Source organism: Tympanuchus pallidicinctus, unplaced genomic scaffold (genome assembly GCF_026119805.1).
Source record: "Tympanuchus pallidicinctus isolate F22 unplaced genomic scaffold, pur_lepc_1.0 scaffold8, whole genome shotgun sequence".
Lineage (NCBI taxonomy): Eukaryota > Metazoa > Chordata > Aves > Galliformes > Phasianidae > Tympanuchus > Tympanuchus pallidicinctus.
The window spans coordinates 56,120,986-56,143,626 of NW_026294802.1; the positions used below are offsets into that span (position 1 = coordinate 56,120,986).

Consider the following 22,641-nt stretch of genomic DNA (forward strand, 5'->3'; position numbering starts at 1 on the left):
TTAAGCTGTTTTCCTCAACAACAAAGAGGCAGGCAAGCAGATCTTTCTGTTGCAGGTTCTACCCTAACCTACTTTCCAGTTATGTGTGTATGGCAATCATGCAAGTCTTCATGCTTCCTCAAAAACATTTCCAAGCTATATAATGATACAAGAACATCTATAAGCATCCTCACAGGCCTTCCCCACCCAGTAATCACTCTAAAAAACAAACAAATTCATACGAAGTAAAGCCATGATGAACTGATCCTCTGTGGGGAGAGGCTCCAAGAGGCTCCACGTCAACAACCAAGAATATCTCTCTCATGAAAATAGTCATAAGTGAAGACAAGTTTACTACTTGAGCATGCAGTAAGCCTGGTACCCAGCCTGGTATCCAAATCACTAAGGAACAAGAGAAAATGGAAAACAGGAATGCTAGTCTGGCGTAAGAGGTTCTGGCAACACGTGCCCCATGGCCAGGAGGCTATTGAACCTTGCAATGTTTGTTAGAAATTAAAAAGAGCAGGGTTAATTAATTACATAATATGTCTTCTTAACATCAATAAAGGAAGAATTACATCTCTGTTTATGAACGCTGACACGGATAAAGAGTTATACTGACTTGATAAACTTTTACTGTTTGGTAATATTTGGGTTGCTCTGCTAACTAAAGGATTTTGTTTGTTTTCGTTTTAAGTGTGGAATTTCTTTTGCTCTAGATGCTTCTTCCCTGTAGAGCAAATTAGATTATTATCAATCTAAAAAGAAAGATTAGCAAGAAAATTCCAACAGTGAGCAGTCAATGTGACAACTAGGTTTAGAAGTTGAAGCAGTGATCACTTTTAAAGACTTTTCAACAGAGCACATGTATAAACTTTTTCTTCTTTAATTACATGTGCCATTCAATCTGGTCAAAGAGATGCCAGAATGGGATATATAGATCACCTGGTATGATCCCCATGACAGTCTGATGCAATTGACAGCAGCTTTTTGGAACTACATTGTCTTCACAATGTTTTCAAACAGAAGTTTGAAAAATACATGCTGCAACAAATCTGGAAGACAGGTGGTTTAAGGTCTGAAAGTCTTCAGATACAGTGAACCAAAATACATAAATACCCAAAATAAACATCATCTGAACATGGTAAGATAATATTCAGTAATACATGCAATCTTACTTAACATCAATAACAGAAATATTATTGTGAATTTATACTTTATGAAAATTTACAAAGTTTCATGAAATTGAGTTTGTGGAATAATGAAAATATACGCTTTTAATAAAAAGTAATCTGACATAGAAGCAGTCTTTTAAGCAGTCTGACACAAAAAAAATTATGCGGGAGACTTAAAGCTACTAGTCAAGTAGTTGAAAGTAAAGAACGCACCCTGTAAACAGCAAATAGGAGGAAGTTAGGGTAAAATTAGAAGCAATATTAAAAATAAAGACAATTAAAAAAGTAGAAAATATAAAGAAAAAGATACGTGTAAAATGAGAGCGAATCATGGATGGCTTGAATGCTGGAGCAGTCTCTTCCCCTTCCTGAAATACGATAGTGACAATGTCATTTCCAATATGCCGCTTCCTTTCTACCTGAAAGAAAAAAAAAAGGGGAAAGAGAAAGACAGAGAGGGGAAAAGGAGGGGAAGAGAATGACTTAAAGGAGATCAATGCCTTAAAAATTCTGTGACAGAACTCTGAAACAATGCTCTTAAACTGGATGCGGCTTACAAAACGTCAAGCATTAATAAAGAGTATCACAAATATCTTTAAATAATTAATACTATCTCCAATCATAAGCAACTCAGCTTAGCAATGTCATGTACTGCTTTCTTTTTTTTTTTTTTTTTTAAATGAGCAGAGCTGTCAGAATTTACAAGCATTAATATTCACAAGCAGGAAATGGAACAACTAGGATTCCATAAAAGAAAATTCATTACTTGAAATAAAAGGAGAAAAACCCCAATTCTGCATTACTCTTTTATAATAATTGAAGTCCTCTGGTTTATTCTGTGATCTTGTTACTCAAGGCAGAAGTATGAGAAGATTGACACTTCAGAAAGGGTCAAGTGATGAATGCAAGACAGCATATCTGAAAAGTACCCACGAACCTACCTGGTTTTCCTATGAAGAGAACAATGGCATTGCCTCACAGCAAATGCACAAAGCTCACCATTAGCGCACTAACAAGCAGACTTTCTTTCAAACTACATTAATTATTACCTGAGTATGAGCTGTATGAATTATCAAAACACTTTCATGCATACCATACATGTCTAATTTTCAGCCTTCATAAAATCTTTGAAAGCAATGGCAACTGCAGCAGTGAAGCTCTACAAATCATCTGACTGTCAGAATACTTCATTATTTTTTAATTAATCAGTATTGATATTCTTTGCAAAACTCTTCATTTCTAAACTATGAACAGGAAAAAATATCCCTATCTTATTTTAAGAAGTTTTGGAGTCTTTGATTACTGGGAAAGGAGGTGGGGGGGGGGGAATAAGGAAAAAAAGGGAGGATGAGAGAAATATGTACCTGCTGTTTGTTCTCTCTAGAATATGGTAGCATTGTTGAAACATGGAACATAATTTCATGCCCTTGGTAAACTGTATAGATGGAAAAGGTTCCTGTGGTATCATCTGCAAAGAAAGACAACGTTCTTAGCAGAAATATGCCCTTTAAGTTTCCAAAAGATTCAAAAATATTTCAGGTCATTCTTTCAAATTTTCTTTAGTCATCCCTTTTTCTGACCCATTTTAGATTTATACTTTTGCACAGATGTCTGAATTTGAGTTTGCAGTCTGATCTGTGTATTTAAACAGCTAAAACCTATGACATCCTTTACCAAGCCTCCTGAAATCACATATAGGTCTTAACACAGCCATAATGCCCTATCGTTATAAAGTATGTCAGGTTATTCCTTCATTCCCTTCACTTTAAAATACAAGTCGTATAAATACTTCTCTTTCCCCAGTGATTTAAGCTAACCTGATTTACTGTTTTCTGGTGAAGCAGAACATTTAGCAAGCATATAAGAAGCCTGTTTTGAAATCATATTATTTCTAAAGTACACATATTATATCCATGCAATAAGCAAAAACAATTTAAATTGCAGCCTCTGCTTCTTTTCTTCTTACTTTTTGTGTCCAGTCCCCCTCTGTAGCCTGTCCAGCCTTTCAAAGTAATCGTGTCACCCAAGAGATGCAAAAATCTTTGAAAGCTTTCACTTCCAGTTTCTACACATGGAAAGGGGAACAGTTACAGTAGAAAAGCACGTGCATAACACCTATCAAAGATTAATCAAAATACAGGAACAAGTCCTGTATGCAGGACATAAGGACCAGAGTTAGTTTCTCCTAGTGTCATCCAAGCCTTCTACCCTGACAGAAACAGCCTCTCAGTCTTGCAGAATTATAGGAAAAGGATAATCATGCAACACTACAGAATCATCTCTTCAGCTAATGCCATAACACTATTTAAGCACATGCAAGAATGTAATAATGATGTGAAAGTATAAGAATGAGAAGTAGAAACAACAGGACCTTTCTCAGGTAACATGAGTCGCCTCCTTCAATTGCTTCTTTTTTCAAACCTTACTTTGTATAGTCTATTTCTAGGGAGAAAATTTCAGCACAGTCCAAGCTGTAGTAGTAGGGTTCTTGTGGCAACCTTTCGTAGAAACAGAAGAGTCTATGCTACATTTTTCCCACCAAACACTAGCATGAAAACCTAACAAAATTACTGTTAAAATTATCATTATCTGTCATCTGGGCACTACCCTATGGTTTTCAATTGTATGAATAGAACAATTAAGGAAAAGGGGAAAGACTCACCATTGCTGAACATTTCATCATCTGTAAGCTGCCCATCCTTAGCATAAAGGACTCCAAATTTAAAATTCACAGATCCCTAAAAAATTAAACAAAAAATGATTAGCTAAATCAATCAATCTAAAGGCCTAAAATAAATGTTCACAAATCTAAGGTTTTTTAAAAATATGTAGCTTTGTGTATATCTTGCACATGTGAGTACTCACCTCATATCAGTTCCATTACATGTAGAAATAACAGACATCTAATAATTTACCTCTGACTATAGACTATGAATTACATAACATACTTTTCATAATGGTGCTTAAAGTGATTTTCAATTTCATATTGAAAACTAATACTACATTTTTTACTGCAATAAGCATCAACTTGAAATTTGTCACAAATATGTTAGGACAAATATTTCAAATACAATGCTCAATTCATTGAATAGATCTACGAACTAAGAGTGTAAGCTTACATTTACCTCTTGCTCTTCAAGAACCAATAAATCCTGTAAATAAAACACTATGTTTAGCACTCTCATATTAAAGACAACACAAATCATTACATTATTGCATATTTGTTTTGTTTTGAAATGGCCAGTTCAACTGATAAAAAAAAATTTAGTTGTAAATACCAAAACCCCTTCTCTCATTTATCCTGCTATTGTAACAAAGCAGAAAAAAATATTCGCAATGTTTTATTTTCCAGAAAATAATAAAAAAAGCAAAGAAACACGGGAAGTCACAATCTACCTTCTGTATATCAGGATGAAAAATTTCCCTTGGCCCCTTCTCAAATTTCTCAAGACTCATTGCGCTGAAATGCAAATGAAATGTTGTTTAATAGAAAGAACACATTTTCAACATTAAAGTATTATTAATTGCAGTTATGCCACCTATTGAAAGGAATTGTTCAACGAGTCTGCCTAATATGGAATATTTTGCGGAACTGTTATTTCTTTTTCACAATGCTAATCTCTAAGATTTCCTAAATTTCTTTCGGATTTTAAGAACAGAAATTACTAAGGCCTTGGATGGAAGTGAGGATTATGTTTACAGCATTTAACACGTATTCGAAATCCATTATCCTTCACTTCTGCTTTATATATACCTACTAAAAGCATTCTATATTACTCAGTAACTGTACAATCAATAGATATCAAGATATTATAATCACAATATAATTGTGTATAATCAATAGATATCAAAATATTATAATCACAATATAATCAAGAGAGTTAGGCAAAGTAGACAACGATAACAAAAAGAGAATAAGTGGAAGAGCTCACCCTTCGGCTGAGCTCACTAGAAAACACCAAGAGAGGTGATCTCCAGAAGAGATCCTTCCCCTCTGGCAGCCAGCTCTTCAATAGGTCTAGGAGGGGTGCAGCCTGGCTCCACCCCTTCCCGCAGCACAGGTGAATTGAATTGCCTTCACCTGTGCTCCTCTGGCTGACTCACGGCTCGCCTCAGGTGATCAATCAGAGGTTCAGGCCGCGACTCAGCAGTTCCCATACAATAACCTACTCTGGTTTGTAAGCTTTTCTTCTGTCTTTTCTAAAACAATACAAAAATCACAGAATGGATTGGGTTGGCAGGAGCCTTGGAGATCATCTACTTCCAACCCCTCTGCCACCAGCAGAAACACCATCCACTAGCAAATGTTGCTCAAATTCCCGTTCAACCAGACACTGAACATTTCCAGGCATGTGGATAAGCAGCAATTAAAATAAAAAACTGTCAGTTTAGCATAAAATTGAAGTAACAAAGATACAAAAACAGAACAGAAAAACAGAAGAAAGGGTATTTAAATGAGAAGCATGATCAACTGCCTCAATAAACAGAAATATTCAATACGCTCCTGCATTTATTATGGCTTTGTCCATTTATTTCAGTACAGAACACAATCTGTCTAGAATGCAGCAAACTAACATGTATGTCAAGTTTGGTGCACCTTTCCATTTTTATTTAAGCTGGATCACAATGTAGATGAGATTTGCTCCATTTCCTTTTCAAAGTGATTACAATGTCCCCATTCATTCACAACAAATGGGCTTATTAATATATTGATAACTCTTTGGAACAGTTCCTACCAAGATTCACACTTGGTGGAAACAGGGTAAGGTGCCAAAGGAATATTAATCAGCTCTGAGGGAAGGCTCAAGGAACCTTCTTAGGGGCAATGGAGTATTCAGATTTATTTCATGCCTCAGTGGGCAAAAGGAGGCAACATTCATCCAACTGATCCCAAGCAGCAAACACGCTAGGGAAAACAAGGAACAGGGGTCTAAAACAAGCTTCCATTTTCCTTCAAAATCTGGAGGATGGAACACCCACATGAAGGTGTTCCAATAAATGAGTAACAGCGTACCTAACAGAAGCCAAAATTTCTTGCATCTGGGATGTCTGAATTAGACTGTGCATCTTGGTGAGAGGATGGGAGAGGCTGTGTTACTAAGTGATGTTAGGAAGTGATGTTTCAGCAACTGGTGAACAGACATGGAAAATCAGGTGTTTACACAGGTACAGAACACAGTGCTGACAACTAGGGACAGTGTTCACTCCAGACCTGCAGAAGCTGTGAGGGGACTCAGTTCATCTTAATGAGGAAGGTAGCAGATGTCTGAAGTGTTCTCAACTCATCATCTTGACATCAAACCAAAGCCACAGGTCAAGAGATAAAAAATTTCAATAAGTGAGCCCCAATGTTCTGACTAGCCTCTCTGGCAAAATCAGTGGACTGGGGCTTCTCATAAAACTTGGAGAGTTGTGGAAAAACCAGATCTGGTGCTTGTGACTTCACAGTATATGCTCTACTCCCATAATGTTTCTCTTACATCAGCATTAGCAGTCTTATCCAGTGAACCAGCCTCTGAGCAAGAGACATTTGCCTTCACCCTGTTACGTATCAAAGGTTTTGGAGATCCAATGACTGCCCATTCATCTGACACATACTACCTGCTCAGCAAAATGAATACAATTGTTACGAGTTTCTAGAGGAAGTACAATCTTTGCATAAGTCGAAGGCTGAATTTGAAGTTTTCAGAGAGGACCTTGAGAAAATATGCCACATAACTAGATTATAAAAAGTGCAGGTGAAATCTGAATAAACACTTTGCAGAAAGGGGTTCTGATGTTTCAGTTGATAATATAGTTAAAAGAAACAGAAAAGGTATTGGGCTGCTCACTTTATATTCTCTTCTGTCAGAAAAGTGGAAGAACAGTATAAGTGTGCTCATACTGACTGGCTGGGAGAAAGAATCTTTTAATCTCACTGACAGAGTGCATAAAGCACACAAAGTGTGGATTTGCAAGGAAACAATCACTTGCAGATAAAATTCTTGGTTTCTCCCTTGTTTGCTTCCTCTTGTCAGTGCCACATAATCTGCTCTCTAGTCAAAATCTGCTGCTCTTTACTCCTGCTCCTGTCTAATTTAAGTAGGTCGTTCTTCTCAACCAGTGAAGTGTTGAGAATCAATCTATTGTAAGTTATCACTTTGTCTACTATAGGGCAGGTATTAAAAGTACGTTTTGCTGTCCTCGGTGATGAAGATTTGCAAGCCTATTATTCCTGCTTTTTAAAATCTATCATGAAAATAATGAAACAAGTTCTGATTTACAGTAAAAGACAAATATCAGATAATTTACTTGTTAATACATACCTTAATATAGATTTCACTGATAATGTTTTTGTGGGACTGTAAGGGAGACATATTTTCTGAGTACCCTACAAAGTGGAAAAACAAAAAACCAACCAAACAAAAAACAACAACAACAACAAAAAACAAACAAAACAAACAAACAAAAAAAACAAACAAACAAAGCAAGGAGGCATTAGAGGTTATACCGATTTTTCCATATATTAAAATAGGAATACTGATAAAAAAACAATTAAGTAAAATGCAAAGATCAAGATCATACTAGCTTTACTTAGTTGTATTTCCTACTGAAATAAGCTGAATGTGAAAAGGCATGGATGATGCAAAATTTTTTTTTCTCAGTTCTGACTATGCTGGCACGGAGGAACTTCAAAAGGAAAGTCACAGTGCAACGCAGTACTGAAAGGTATTAAATCAATTGTTTAGATATAGGTCATTATGAAGAGGTCCATGGGAAAAAAATCCTCAAGATATCAATGAAACCAGTATCACATTTAGCTATGTTCTTATTATCATATAAAAATATCAGTATATCTGTGCTATGAAGTCACTATATAAATTCATCACAAAACATAAATCAAAAACAATTTAGGCAACATTTCTAAAAATAATGCAGAACTCCACGTAAGAAAAATTACAAAATAACTACTGTCATAAATCTCTGTCAGAAAATTTAGTGTAAGTTACCCACTAAGCTAGCTTAGTGCTATCTACTAGGGTAAAATTTTACATTCTCCTACAAAATAAAAACTATATACTAAATACTGAAATTCTGAAGAAAGCAGAAAAGTCTATGATCAATGCATCTAAAACAAACAAGAATACAAATGAACAAAAAAGGCAAAGCAACAATTAAGTATTTATTTCTTACCGTTTTTCTCCAAAGAATTGAATGGTATTGAGGAACACGCTGATTATTTTGGTCAGAAAGTACAACAGACAGAAAGAAAGGGTTCTTCTCTGAGTCTGTACCTACATAATTTTGATGAACTATTGGAAGAAAAGTAGTATTACCCACTGTCAAGAAAACACACATACTCATAAAATACACAAAACATAGAAAATAAACGATTATTTATGTAAATATTTATTTATACAAGATATGCATTAAAACACAAGAGAGGTATAGATTTTAAGGCCTAGAAGGGCTTAAAAATCTTCCTGTTCATTAGCAGGATTTCTTCTGCTTACAGAACCACATCCTCTGTCTTCAAGTTAAAAATACACGAAATAAGAACTTGCTTTCAATACAGGACAGAAAACACATTAAGTTAATACCATCCTTGTTCAATATATAAATAACAGGAATTCCAAGATTTTTTTTTTTTTTTTGCACAGAACAAAAATTCAGGCAATTCACAAAAACACTAATACCTTTTCCTAAAAAATATTTGAAATACCATCTTGTATAATACTCTGGATTTTCCAAATGCACATCTGTCCTGTGCCATGTACCTGGAGCGTAGCCTGTATTCTGAAAAAGAATTGGAAGACAGTTCAGTCAAATGCTGCACTAAAAAAATTGAGAACGTAACAGTTGAAGAAGCCACCAAGCATGGTCAATTCACTGGAAGAATTCTAGTTGTACACTTTTTTTCTTTTTTTCCAAAAGCCAAGAATTATTCTGAAGTGAGTTGTTGTATAGTTGAAATTAAAGCATTTTTCTTCTGTTTTTTAAATAACTGCAGTCTTCTCCCTTCATATCACTATTACAGGTAATACCTTAGCATCCCACTGAAAAGTAGATCTTTAAATATTTAATTTGAAGACCTATGTTTTTAAAATTTAAGAGTAAATGAATAAATAAACAGATTTCTCTCCTCACAAGTTTCATTTTCTCCTTTCTTCCCAAAATATTTCTCAAGGACTCCTAACTGGAGCAGATAATGCTGTAGAAATTCAGCATGCCTCACTCCTTTTCCACTACGAGAATTCATAAGGAATAGGCCATGTCTATTTATCATGTGGTATTTCACCAGTCACTCAGAGAATCTATCTATAATAAAAGATTAAGAGCTTTTGAACTGCATGAAACTTAACTGAAAATCCAATCTACAGAACACAACCCAAGAGGGAATCAATGCAGAATATCTAATTTAATGCTGCACCCAATGCTGATGCAAACTAATAACTTATGATTCATATCAGTTCATCATAAGTTTACCAAGACCTTACATACTCTTCAAGACTATGAAGTTTTCTTTCTTCAAATATTATGGTGCTATTTACAGCCAAAAATGATTTTCAAAGGAAGACAGCCTTCCCCTCCCAATTATTTAAGGAGAAATCTAAGTGTTGCTGGAGAACTTAAGGTGAATGACTCTTTCAGACTCCACTCAGCTTCTTCGTCTCATATTTAAAAATAAACATAACTGCCTAAACACATCTAGGAGAAAAAGATGCTATACCTTCATCACACCAAGGAAAAACTTACAAAAAAAAAACCAACAAAACAAGCACAAAGGGGACACTGGTGTAACATGGTGAATTAGGGACTGCAGAGGATAAAATGAATATTTTTCTTCTAATTTCATAAGCTGAGCAAAGTATTACAAAAAAAAGGAAATATCTCTTTCCTTAAAAATTAAATTGTTGAGATTGTGTACTCCTAAACAAATACTTAAGCTAATCTTGGGGGGTAACAAACACCATTTCCCTCCTCTTAGATTCTTACATTTTCTTATTTTTTAACATCCTTCAAGATCACTCTCCTAGTAATTGACTGTAACTACTTCTTCCGGTTGAGAAACTGAAACTGAATTATTTTTTCAGCTTTACATATGTTTAACCACTTACCTCATCAGCGGAGCCATTTTCCACACGGAATCGTCCAGCTCTCTGAATAGCTCCATCAGCATCACTAGATATAAGCTATGAGAGAGTTTAAGATAGAGTTTCTAGTTCCAAAAATATCCATATGATCAGCAACCGAATCTTACTGGGTTTCTTTTTCTTCCAGGTGTCCTATCAAAACTCACAGAGGAATCAGCACAGCTGCTACCCATCTGACTACAGATTTGCAATGATCCAAATATAACTCTAAGGACACACGAATGGGAGAGCTATACACTCATCTAGCAGATCCTAACCTAGTTCTTTTAGTTCTTTCCTTCCCAGTACACAGAGGCAAGTACACATAAAATCAGACACATGCATGCTCACGTTAACACACAGGCAAGCACACAGTTTTTAGCTCGAATAATTGCACATGCCTTATCAAATAGAAACATAATATTTGGCAGTTTTCAACTTACAGGAGGAACCATAGATCAATTTCAATGTTTCTGAATTTTTTTTTTTGGGGGGGGGGGAAGGGGTGGGAGAAGGTTTGAGGGGTAGTGGTGTAAACAGGATATTTACATAATATTTTGTGCCCCATTAAAATGAAAGCTTCCCAAGTAAGGTTGTAAAAAGATTACATAGCACACACCTCACACAGCTGTTCTGAAGTCTCTTTTTACTACCCTTTAATTTTTCTAGTCCAGCTTAGAATAAGCATTTTCCAAAACAGATGCAATTTTTTACCTGGAAATGAAAAGGATTTGAATTCCACATTAAAAGCTGTTTAAATTAAAGGATGGGCAAACAAACTTACAAGCTCCACGGATCCATAGTGCTTCCTGCTGAACTCTCCACGTCTGCAACCAAGATCTTCAGAGACTGAGCTGGAACAGAAATGCTTCATCAGTATACACATTCAACAAGCCCTAGATTTCATGCAACCCTACACACTACCATCAACAAAAGCCATCCCTGCGGAACAAGGTTTCCAGTGCGAAAGCTTGTTATTGCAGGGAAAACTCCTTACAATGTGCACAGTGTAGCAGCCATTGCAGTCTGGCTTTCATACTACTGCCAAAAGAACAGAAATCTCTGTGTCTTGACTGTAAGCAAAATCTACTATTAAATTAAATATCTAGTCATGATGTGACCAATTTGGAATTCCAAAGTGGTTTATAAATGCAAAACTTTGCGCTTCAAACAGGACAACTGCACTATGTTCAATAAGCTATGCTCAGCATGCTGCTAAATATTTTTTTTTCCAGAAATTCTTTTTTTTTTTAGACTATATACAGCAATTAAACAATTGTTTTAATTCAAAAGCGTAACAAAGGAACAGCATTGACAGGTTTTCTCCACCTATAACGAAGATAAAACTGTCATGCAAGCAAAAGGAGACACTGAATTTCACATTCACAGTCTACATGCACTAGCATTTACCATCTTACAACATTACATCTCATTAAGCAAATCAGCATGTATTTCGCAAGCTCAAAACAGAGGGCAAACACCTCCTCTAACTATAGACACTAATCCTCCCATATTTGTAAATGTTAAAGCAAAATAAATATTTAGATGCAAGTACAACAGGAATTTTGACTAATTAGTCAGTGCCAAAGCTAGCAACTCAGTCACACCATCATATTTCCAAACTTACTTTCAATTCACTCTACTGTCAGCTTTAATGGAGATCCTTTTTTTTTCCAATTAAAATGACTCTATTGCCTCTGAAGGCAATGAAGCCACAGTTCTGATGTCTAAGGTACACATACATTCCACAATAGCAATAAAACCAGTCGCCTATATGAACTGAGGATAATCCACATTAGATTCGATTTTAAAAAGCTCCAAAACAATCACTCAGTTGGAAACATAATTATGTTGAAGTACTAACAGCTGAACACTAGTCCTGGAATCAAAGTTGACCTCAGATGAATCCCACAACCCAGCGTTACATATCATCAGTATCTGAACATTAGTAAAATACGTGCGATCATTAGTGAAATATGTATCTTGAACAAAACATCTCATTAGCAAGAGATGTAGCTTAGCTAAAGCACTACTAGAACATACTAACCTTTCCTTGTTTAGAAGCATTGTTTCAAGGCCTATGAGTACACAAACGTACTTGACTCCTCCTTGAGCCCTGGCCAGGCTTTAGGTGAAATCCAAAGGGAGAATGAAACCAGATGTTTCCACCTAATTGTCAGGTAAACTTGGTTATTCAACAGTTTAAAAGCTGGACTCCCTTGCAGCAAATCTGGAGACCTCACCTACGAGTGGGTGCACTGCACAGAACCTCCCAGTTGCTGAAAAAGGCTCTAAATCCTGGCTGTAACCGGGGCTCCCCAGCAGCTGGGGATCTGAATAATGGTAAAGTATTAGGGCAATTGGAAATGTGTATTTCTTAATCACTACCCTCATGTAGTAACAGTTAGTTGCACTGCCTTGTTCTGTTTTATTCTTGCTGCATAATTTATTAACTCACTGTTTTAAACTTAAGTAAACAACTTCTTTAACTTGGTGTCTGAGACCTTTGTGCTTACCTCGTCCACTGGCAAAACATACATAAACACAAATATAATAACTTAAGCTTTCAGCTTTTGATGACCTGCACAACAAACTTATTTCGAACGTGAACAGTCAATAATCTTAAGTTTCCCGAGGATCACAATGAAACACCTTCCAAGAAAACAGTACAATCTCATACTGGAAATATGCACAGTAGAGAAAAGTCCGCAACAGAAAAAAAAAAAGAAAAAAAGAGCTTGGATCCTTGCCCTAGCCACCAAACCAACTACAATTTGACCTTACCTATGATGCACTTTTTCATAGACACAAATATTAAGGAATCTTATCTGACAGAAAATAAACATTGAAGCCTGTGGTCCAAAAAGCTTGCGCTGTAACAAAAAACAAAAACTCCTCCTTTTTCCCCACTGCAAAAAAAGAAGCAGACAAAAAGGAGAGAAAGAACTCTTTGGGCAGCTTGTACCAGTGCTCTATTATCCATACACAAAAAATGCTTCCTGATCTTTAAACAAAAGCAGCTCTCGCACTCTAAGGGGTCAAATACATCTTGTCTTGTCATGAGATGTTTGTTAGTCCACTTTTCCAACTTGTTGAAGTCTCTGGATGGCAGCACAACCCTGTGGTTTATCTGCCACTGCACAGTTGTTTGGTTTTTTTTTTGTCACCTGCAAACTCATTGAAGGTACATTTTGCCCAGACATCCAAACCATTAATGAAGATGTCAAACACAGTTGGATTGATTCCTAGAGTACTCAACTAGTCACTTGTCTCCAACTAGACTTTGCACCACTGACCACAACACTCTGGGCCCTGCCATTCAGCCAGTTTTGGTCAACATTATTGTGCACCCATCCAGCTCGCACATCAAGACAGATGAAACAATCTTAAATGGAAATCAAAAAAACACCAGCTTTTTTTAGATCACAAAGCATGAACATACATAATTAAGTTCTAGTTACAGTGATCACGCGCTGTAAGAACTTCACATGCAATACTTTTTTTTCTTTTCCTAGACTTACTACTGTTGCTACTGGACCTGTGAATTAAACTTCTCCTGTAATAGCCCCACACTATTGCACAGAAGTTACAGCAAACAGCAGCCCTTACACCCCTCAGTCTGCAACACAGAGAAGACGGCCCAGAGCACTGCAAATCCTGAATACACCTGTGCATGAACCACCACCTATTACAGTTAACTTTCACTTGTTGTTTTGTAGCAATAATTTACATATTTGAACCATCAAAACTGTTTCAGATGCTCTCATTTTACTCTCATTTTACACATAGGTGTGTGCTTTACAGTGTTTCACACATGCATAGTCTTTCCATCATCTGAAGGGAAGAATGAAACAAACTTTACTTCAGTATGATTTGCAGTAAAGAAAAAAATTGTAACTATTACTCCAGAGTTTTCATCTTTTCTTACAGAAGGTAACATACAAGAAATTAATTTCAAGATTAGCATCTATGCAGACAAAAATAGGGACATCCGATTTTTTTTTTTTTCTTCCACGTAGAACAAGGAGTTCTCAAGTTTAATTTCATACAGGATTAAGCTTCTTCTCACATCTTGGGGAGAATTTGGAAAGCACGGATCAGAAATTGTACTCCATGCATTAGGTTTTAAGTTCCTGCATTCTGCAACTCATGTGAAACTTGGCATATACTTCATGAAGGAAACTGAATACCTCAATTGCAATGTATTTTAAGACACTAAGTATTTCACATAATACATTGACTTTTACAGAAAAGTTGGATAAATGTAGTGCTAGGATTTTCTCTGTGTACTGCTTTTGTTCTGTACAATTCATTTTTGTGGCTAAGTGTGCTTGGAAATTACTGTAAAAGCAATTTTAATCAACAAGCATTTGCCGCTGTCAGTAATGGTGGTTGATGAGCAGACTTTGCTGTTGCTGACCTTTGAAATTCTAAGTTCAGTCTCTGACTAAGTGAAGAAATACACAGATTCATAGAATGGTTTGGGTTGGAATGGACCTTCAACATCATCTAATTCCTACAGCAGAGGGGTTGGCAGGGATACCTTCCGCTAGACCAAGTTGCTCAGAGCCCCATCCAGCCTGGCCTTGAATGCTTCCAGGGTGCGGGCACCTACATCTCTGGGCAACCTGTTCCAGTGTCTCACCACCCTCATGGTAAAGAATTTCTAACCAACATCTCACTCAAGTCTACCCTCTGCCAGTTTAAAATCATTTCCCCTCATCCTGTCACCAAGCGAAAAAAGAAAAACAGTAAGAGTCACTAACACAATAAATCTTGTCAAGTTTTGGGGAAGCCTAGCAGTGAGGAAACTGTTTTATGGGGCTGACCTGATTCCAGACACAACACAAATTCCGAAGTCACCACAAAGGGAATCACCAGTCTACTGTGCTTTCAATAACATCATCCACACCCGAGTAATTTTCAGAGAGTTACATAAATTGTGATAGGTCCACAAAACAGAAAAAAAAAGTAAGCTGAGTTTATAAAATTGAACTCCTTCCTGCCTTAGTAAAAGCTAATCTCAAAGTGGATGAAAGTAGAGAAAAGTGTCATCGTATGAATTATCTGAAGAATAAAATTGGAGAATTATGATGGCATTTTACAGCTATCTGCATACCCACAAACTAAATCCTATACTTCAGCATACTTAAAGTTGAACTCCTCTCACAGCATATTAATTCTGTGAAGATAATATGGTCAGATGCTAATTAAAAGCTTCAGAAGTAAAACACAAAGTGTTATTCAAAAATAAATATTGTACAACAAGAAAATTGTTACAGGTATATAACAGAGGAGTACACTAAGGTAACAAAAGCATAGGTCATCAAAGCAAAGGAGGGCATGACTTCAAAACAATTAATTTAGAAATACAAAAATGTAAAATAGATATTAACATATATGCCTGGTAGCCCATAATAAAGAGCCTGGGAAGGAACAGTCTGAGTATGGTTATTGGAATTTTTTATTTTTAATTTTTTTTGCATTTCCACAATAACAAAAAGTTGATTGTATTATTAAGGGTACTATCCAAGTGCCTCTTGAACACCAACAGACATGGAACATTAATGACCTCACTAAGAAGCCCGTTACAGTGCCTGATCACTCTCACAGTAAAGAGATTTATTCAAGTATCCAGTCTAAACCTCTAATGGCAGTTTTGTGCCACTGCCATGGTTACCAGGAAGAACAGATCGTCACCTCACTCTCCGCTTCCACTCCTCAGGATGTTTTTAAAGAGCAATGGAAGTAACTTCTTAGTTCTTAGTAGCCTTCTTTTCTCCAGACTAGACAACCTGAGTGTTCTCTGTCAGTCCTCACAGCACACAACTTCCAGCCCTTTTATCAGCTTTGTTGCCCTTCTCTAGATGCATTCAATTATCTTAACAGTCTATTTTCTACTTTGTGGAGCCCAGAACTGAACTCCATGTTCAAGGTGAAGCTGCACCAATATTAAAATACAGTGGGAGAATCATCCCTTTTCACCAGCTGTCTCTGCTGCATTTAATCTTAAAATGCAGTTTGCTCTTTTGGCTCCCAGTGTACATCACTGACTCATGTTGTGCCCACTGACAATCAGCAACCCCAGATCTCTTTTGCAGAGCTGCTCTCTAGCCACCCATTTCCCAGTCTGCGACTGGCATTACTTCACCCAGCATTTATCTTTGTTGAATATCGTGCCAGTGCTGATTGCCAATGCTCCAACATACCTAGAACCCAAGAAGGCCTCCCATACTTCTAGGGAGTAAACAGCACCTTTCAGTTTAATATCATCACTAACTAACTAACTAAGGGTGCATTCAACTCCTGTTTGCTCAATATACTTATTTTAAGGGTTGCAAATAAATTCTGTAACAGTCTGAGGAAACAAAAGATGCACTTTTTTTCAAACAGCTTTCAGACAGGATCAAAAAGAACTCTTCATGCTCACCACCACATACACTGTCATGCAAGTCAGTAACAGTTATCCATCAGTGCTTTTGCAATAATAGTCGTATCCTTCTGCATCCTGATTCAAAATGGCTAAAACATGTATAACTTTCACATACTATCCTTTTCACATCAGAATTATACTTGAAAGGTAGTCTTTGGTACTCATCAACCCAACTGCTTCCTACCATACTTCATATTAAGCAATTAGAAGCAGAATCTTGCACTAACATAAATGCTAAATAGACAACCTTGGCAAAGCTAAGCACCTTACTTTATGAAAAGACAAAATATAGATTATCATGTTATTTGCATAACTGCACATATTCCACAGTGAATTCCAGTGTGCACGTTCTTCAGCTTTCCATTCTTGGTTACTAGAGATTTTTCTCATCAACTCTCCGACTTCTCATATCATCTCAGTTAAAAAATATGCTGTAGTTACTATTAGCTTTTCTTACTAATTTTCTTCAGTATAGATTACATCCTTCCTCTGTCTCGACCTGATCTATGCTAGAAAAATACTTTGTTCCAGTTATGCCAGTTTCAAATATAGTAATTGTTGTATTAGGGCAAATACAGCCAGCACTGTAATATATGCTAGCTTCCCTGTGGCTCAGACTTATTTGCCTTAATAAGTTAGTTTACTTATATCGCCATGCGTTTTAATATATATGAGAAACAAGAAATCAAACAAAATAGTTTAAACACATTTGTGCAGTGCATACAGCAAACTCTATTTCCCTCTCTCACTTGTTTATAAACAAAGGCTTTGTATCCTAACAGATGAGGAAGAGGAAAGAGGACAAGCTTTCCCCTCATTTCATCAGAAATTCCTACAAACTTTAACAGTCTGAAAGCCAAATGGCAAAGCAAGTTTTCATATATTCTGCAACCCACACTTAAAAGGCATGTATTTTTACCACTCAAGCATCAAGTGCCTTGCATCTTAGGACTTTGACACCTGAAAGCACTTTACATGGAGGAGGTTTGGGGGGAGGAGATGCGACAGAAAAAGGTGAGCTTGCATGCTACAACTACTTGATAACAAAGTCACAGCTTGCATGTCCTCTTTGACTCTCCTGTCTCCTTACTTACACGTCTTTACCTCCCAGCCCTTCGACATATCGTATTGGTTAATCCATTTTCATTGAAGAGGCGGGCACAGACATAAGCACGCGAAATAACCGGCCCGCGGGCGCCCCGTCCGGCTCCGCTCACGCCACCAGCAGCAACCCCAGAGGAAGTGGCCGAGTCCCAGGGCTCGCAGCGCTCCGCTGAATGCCAGCCGGGAGCCTGCAGCACTATTCCTCGAAAGCCCGTCAGCCCCCATCCCCAGGCCCCCCGCACAGTACGAACACAACACCGCCTCTCCGTCATCGGCAGCGCGGGCCCTCGGAACGCCGCGCCCCGCCCGAGCCGCCTCTTTGGCTCCAGTACCGCTGAGTAAGGCCGAGGAACCGGGTGGACACCGCCTCTGCGCTGCTCAGCTCCATGCAGGCGGCGAGGCCGGGACCTCACCGCTCCAGCGTCGCGTCTCGCTCGAGAGAGACGACTCCTCTCACACATCCCGCTGCCCGGACGCACAGGCGCCTCGCGCGCGCGCCCGCTATGCTGCGCGAGCTGCTCGGACTCCGCGCTGCTGGTCGCGCTGCCGCGAAGACCGCCGGGAGCTGTAGTCCTAATCGGAGGCGAGCGGCCCGCCCTTCGCAGCGAGAGGTGCGGTGCGAGAAACACGGGCCCTGCTGTCGGCCAAGCACTGGCAGCCCGGCAGCTGCCGTCTCAGGTCCACACAGGAGAAGCTTTATCTATTCGCTCAGCCTCTCACATAGAAATGTCTGCTGTTATAGAGAAGCATATCGCTGTCCTCAAGTAATACCCAATGTCTGAAAGTCAGAGGAAGAATCGTAAGCTGCAGGCATCCAACGACTGCGTCTAAGTGATACGATATGAATATGATGCTCAATGAACAAAATTTAAATAATTGTTTTCATTTTACTCCAGGGCCAAAAAAGAGTAAGAATGCCCTGTGTGGGATACTTCTGGAGTAACATCTCTTCATGCTTTCTCCTGCACACTGCTTTTTCCTTCATTTATGTAGATAATGGTAGCATGTCATAGTTCTTTCAGACAGAAATAATGACATCAAATTTAAAATAATAACATTTACCAACTTAGGAAATAATCTCACGTCATTAGATACACTATTCTGATTTTACTATTCATGTTTGGACAGGAGAGTCACCACCCAAACCAATCTTCAAAGCCAGCAAGAATCTGCACTTTAGTGGCTACAACTTTCTTTTTAAAAATTAAAACTTATGTCTACAAGCAAGACATTACAGGAAGATAAATGGCTAAGTACTGTAAACAATGCTTTGCATTTAGTTGTTAACTAAAGTATCACTAAATGCTGCTTTTGTTATTGAAGGATGATCTCCTGTGTATGGGAAAGATCTTTCAGTTTTAGAAGTCAATGGAAAAAATTGTTTTTAGCCTTATACAATAATGCCTTGTAAAGAATACCTTAATTTTTTTGCAGACTACATGTACGGAAGTTAGTTACATCATAACTTAAATTTCATAACACAAATCCAAACAGTAACCACAAACAGGTTTATTGCAAACCAGTATTTATGTATTCTACATGCCAACAGAAATTAATTTTCACCAAATAACACTTGAAACTCAAGGCTGACTGCTGGTATATCAAAGCATCCTAATGAACAAGAATATACACTGCCAGTAAAACAGCTTCAAGATAGCTTCTATACTAGAGAAACAAAACTCTGTACTTAAAAAAATAACATCAACCCTACTCAACATTTTGTACTAAACCACAATTTTCCTTCTTCCTGAGCATCTCCATTGCTTTACAAGTTGCCATAAACAAGATTTCACATCTCGTGCTCCTTCAGAAGAATGTACTTCTATAGAAATAATGACACACAACATTACTTAAATTATTTTACTTTCACTGCAAAGAAGTTGTCATTTACCCTATTCCTCTTTCCTTCTGCACAACACATATAAAATAGTTAAAATGAACGCATGCATTCACTCAAATATTTGCTCTGTGGTACCTCCCTGTCATCCTAAAATGAAAATATCAACATTTTAAACACAATCACCTCTGTTTTAAACAGAATAGAAAGGAATCTTGCCTCTGCATGGACTCTAGAAATTACAACACTATGGAAGATTCTCCCTTTAACTCTTCAAACTAGTTTTTTTTTTTGTTAATCAATACCTTTCTAAGTAGTCCCTTGAAAGCCTGAGTCTGTGAAATGTGCATGAAATTCAACAGCTCTTAAAAATTCCAGCTAGGATAGAATCCAAACACAGACGCTCTGAATGAAAAAGATCAGCACATCAGATTTCTGTATTATGCCATCACTTCAATGATTTTTTGACTCAAAGTATAATAAATCTTAAACATCAAAAAAACTCATTACTTTCTGTTTAATTTCCATAGTTTCCTTAATCTAATTCTGCCTTTGTAATAGCTTTCCATTTTGTATGATTTACATAAAGACCAATAAAGGGCTTAATTCACCAGATTCGTGACACCTGTAGTCTCAGCAACTTCAAATTGTGCTATACTTCTCTTAAAATAAAGACTCCTCATTATTTTTATTAAGGCCATGTGAAACAAGTCTTCCTAACAAAATTCTGACTAGCAGAGATTCTCAGAATCTTGCAGACAGGGAATATACTTTGGAAGTTATCACAGACTCTTAGAAATGAATATGGGAGATGCTCCAGGCCCTTAATAAATAAATATTAAAATTTCTACTTAGAAGTAAGGAAAGAGAACTACTGTAATGACATCCTCTGAAGTGTAGCCTTCACTTTCAACACCAAACAGAAAGGCACATTCTCTGTAGCTGACAGAGAGTTTAGTATTCTAGACCAGAAAGCTCTTTTAGGAAAAAAAAAAAAAAAAAAGAAAGTGCTTTTGCAATTGCACAGCTGATGCAATAAGGGATGCAGATCCAAACAAAACCCAGTAAATCAAAGAAATCCTAATCCATGATAATTGTTTTTTAAATAGATAATTAAATTTCAACACGTGGGTAAGCTTTGATTCATTTTTTTAAGAAGGCTAATAAACAAAGTGTGTAGCTTATGGAAGGGAAAAATAAACTGTATTTTCTTCTGGGGGGGGGAAAAAAAAACAAAGAACACATTATCTTACATAAGTAGAACAAAAGTAATTATCTTCTCAAATGCATTGGAAAATTCACATAATAAACTCCATTTTTAAGAAAATAGTGATTTTAAGAAAACAATGAAATATATTCATTTTAAAAACATCCTAAATTTTCCAAATGGAAAAAGTCATCTATGCATTTCAAATGATACTTTTGCAATATGTAAAGAAAAATAAAAAGACTCTCTTTTCCTGCAGGCAAGCGTTTCTTATGTCTCTGAGAATATGTACGCAACTGAATATATTTTGTATATATATACATATATTCATGTTATCAGTTGGAAGCACAGCTTAATCAAAGCCTCTCCGGTTCACCCACAGACCTCATTCGGGTTAGATCTTCTCTTTGTTGGTTTATTTTAAACCCATACCCGAAGCCACTTTTTCTCTCGTCTCACGCTTCAGGGTCATCACCAAGTCGGGAAGGCCGCTGCCGATTACCAGTGAGCACGCGCAGCTCGTCTGCCCCTTTCAGGCAAGAACTGCCGTCACCCGCCTGCCTGGCCGCCCTCAGGCAGCTCCATCACAGGGTCGCCCGGCCGCGCCGCGCCCGCGGCCCGCCCACAGCCCGCGCTACCGGAATGGCAGCCGCTGACAGGTAGTTACCAGAGGACTCTGAGAGGCGCCGGGCACCAGCAGCAACTGGCGGTGAAGTTGCCCTGCGCATCTGACAACGGCATCAGGACAAACTTGCGCCGCGGAGCCCCAGCGCTCCCTGCTCGGGCGGGCCAGGCGAGCGCGCGGCCACGGAGACCAGGGGCGGAGGCCGCGCGGCGGTGTGGCGCTCGGCAGCCCAGGGCCTTTCCGCCGCGCACCATGGCGCAGGCTGCCGAGCCCAGGTCCTAGAGCCCGCGGGTCTCTAGCGCCGGCCACAAAGGGAGCTGGCGTTGTATGAATGGAATCCCAGCGAAGACCTGCAAACCCCGGCGGCCTTTGGTTTACTCAGGTTTGGGCTCTGGCCCCACCTCTCAGACTCCACCAAGGGAATTGCCTCCCTCCCAGTCTGACCCGCCCTACAATCTGCTTCTATGCTCCCGTATCCCAGTGAGAGATCAAAGGCATGAGGAGATGCATTACAGCCCGACTGGATAGCCCTCCTGTAGGCAGTATTTTCTTCATGAGTACTGAAATCCTGATGAGCAACGTTTGAGAAACATTAAGGAAGATAAAAAATAGGCCAAAGCAAGGAAAACAATCGGGGAAAGCAAGGGTAGTGCAATGGACAAATCCATGCCAAGCCAGTGGGATACCATAAAGTAATGAGCTCTGGGGAAAGCAGAGCACGCCACACTACATAATGAATGTGCACTTGAGTTTATGTTTTGCTGTTACCTATCTGAGCTACTAGCAGGCAGCAAAGTTGAGTTTCAGGGCATTCTAGGAAATTCAGCCTTCCTGCTGTTTTCAAGGCAAGACGGAAAACTGTTCTTGCGGTCCTTCTGCCGCCCAGGAGCAACGTGCTACTCCAGTGCCACCTGCATTTAATAGGCAATGCAATACTGAAGGGACTGTGCAGCATGCACAGGGTAGCACTGCATTTACTCTACCCTAACTCTACATTACAATTATGATTAGCATTACATTAGCACTGAGGTTAGAGTTACCCTTAGGATTGCAATTACTACCAGTGTTATTTCTACAGTGACTTTTCTGGATAATTTTCAGGGATTTTTTAGGGTAAGGCTTACTAGAATTACTGTTAGGGTCATTAGGGCTGTGATTAATGTTACTT

The 22,641-nt window shown here is 38.1% G+C and overlaps 1 protein-coding gene across 15 annotated transcripts in view; it reads right to left on the reverse strand.

Moving 5' to 3' along the window:
- The window catches only part of GARNL3 (GTPase activating Rap/RanGAP domain like 3), a 41,409-nt gene extending 19,805 nt beyond the window's left edge, over positions 1 to 21,604 (reverse strand). For 4 of the 15 annotated variants that reach the window (XM_052669421.1, XM_052669410.1, XM_052669412.1 and 1 more), the window contains exons 1-12: positions 21,516 to 21,604; positions 11,052 to 11,121; positions 10,253 to 10,327; positions 8,831 to 8,930; positions 8,328 to 8,446; positions 7,460 to 7,524; positions 4,551 to 4,614; positions 4,274 to 4,306; positions 3,817 to 3,892; positions 3,121 to 3,219; positions 2,519 to 2,622; positions 1,465 to 1,573 (exon numbers count right to left, since the gene is read on the reverse strand). In XM_052669421.1, the coding sequence (XP_052525381.1) occupies positions 1,465 to 1,573; positions 2,519 to 2,622; positions 3,121 to 3,219; positions 3,817 to 3,892; positions 4,274 to 4,306; positions 4,551 to 4,614; positions 7,460 to 7,524; positions 8,328 to 8,446; positions 8,831 to 8,930; positions 10,253 to 10,327; positions 11,052 to 11,121; positions 21,516 to 21,589 (988 nt within the window). In that variant the 5' untranslated portion in view covers positions 21,590 to 21,604. Of the gene's footprint in view, positions 1 to 1,464; positions 1,574 to 2,518; positions 2,623 to 3,120; positions 3,220 to 3,816; positions 3,893 to 4,273; positions 4,307 to 4,550; positions 4,615 to 5,086; positions 5,174 to 7,459; positions 7,525 to 8,327; positions 8,447 to 8,830; positions 8,931 to 10,252; positions 10,328 to 11,051; positions 11,122 to 12,314; positions 13,733 to 18,136; positions 18,331 to 21,232; positions 21,421 to 21,515 lie in introns of those variants that run through there. The other 11 variants (XM_052669415.1, XM_052669409.1, XM_052669417.1 and 8 more) reach the window with 10 other exon arrangements.
- Between the last annotated feature and the right edge of the window lie 1,037 nt (positions 21,605 to 22,641).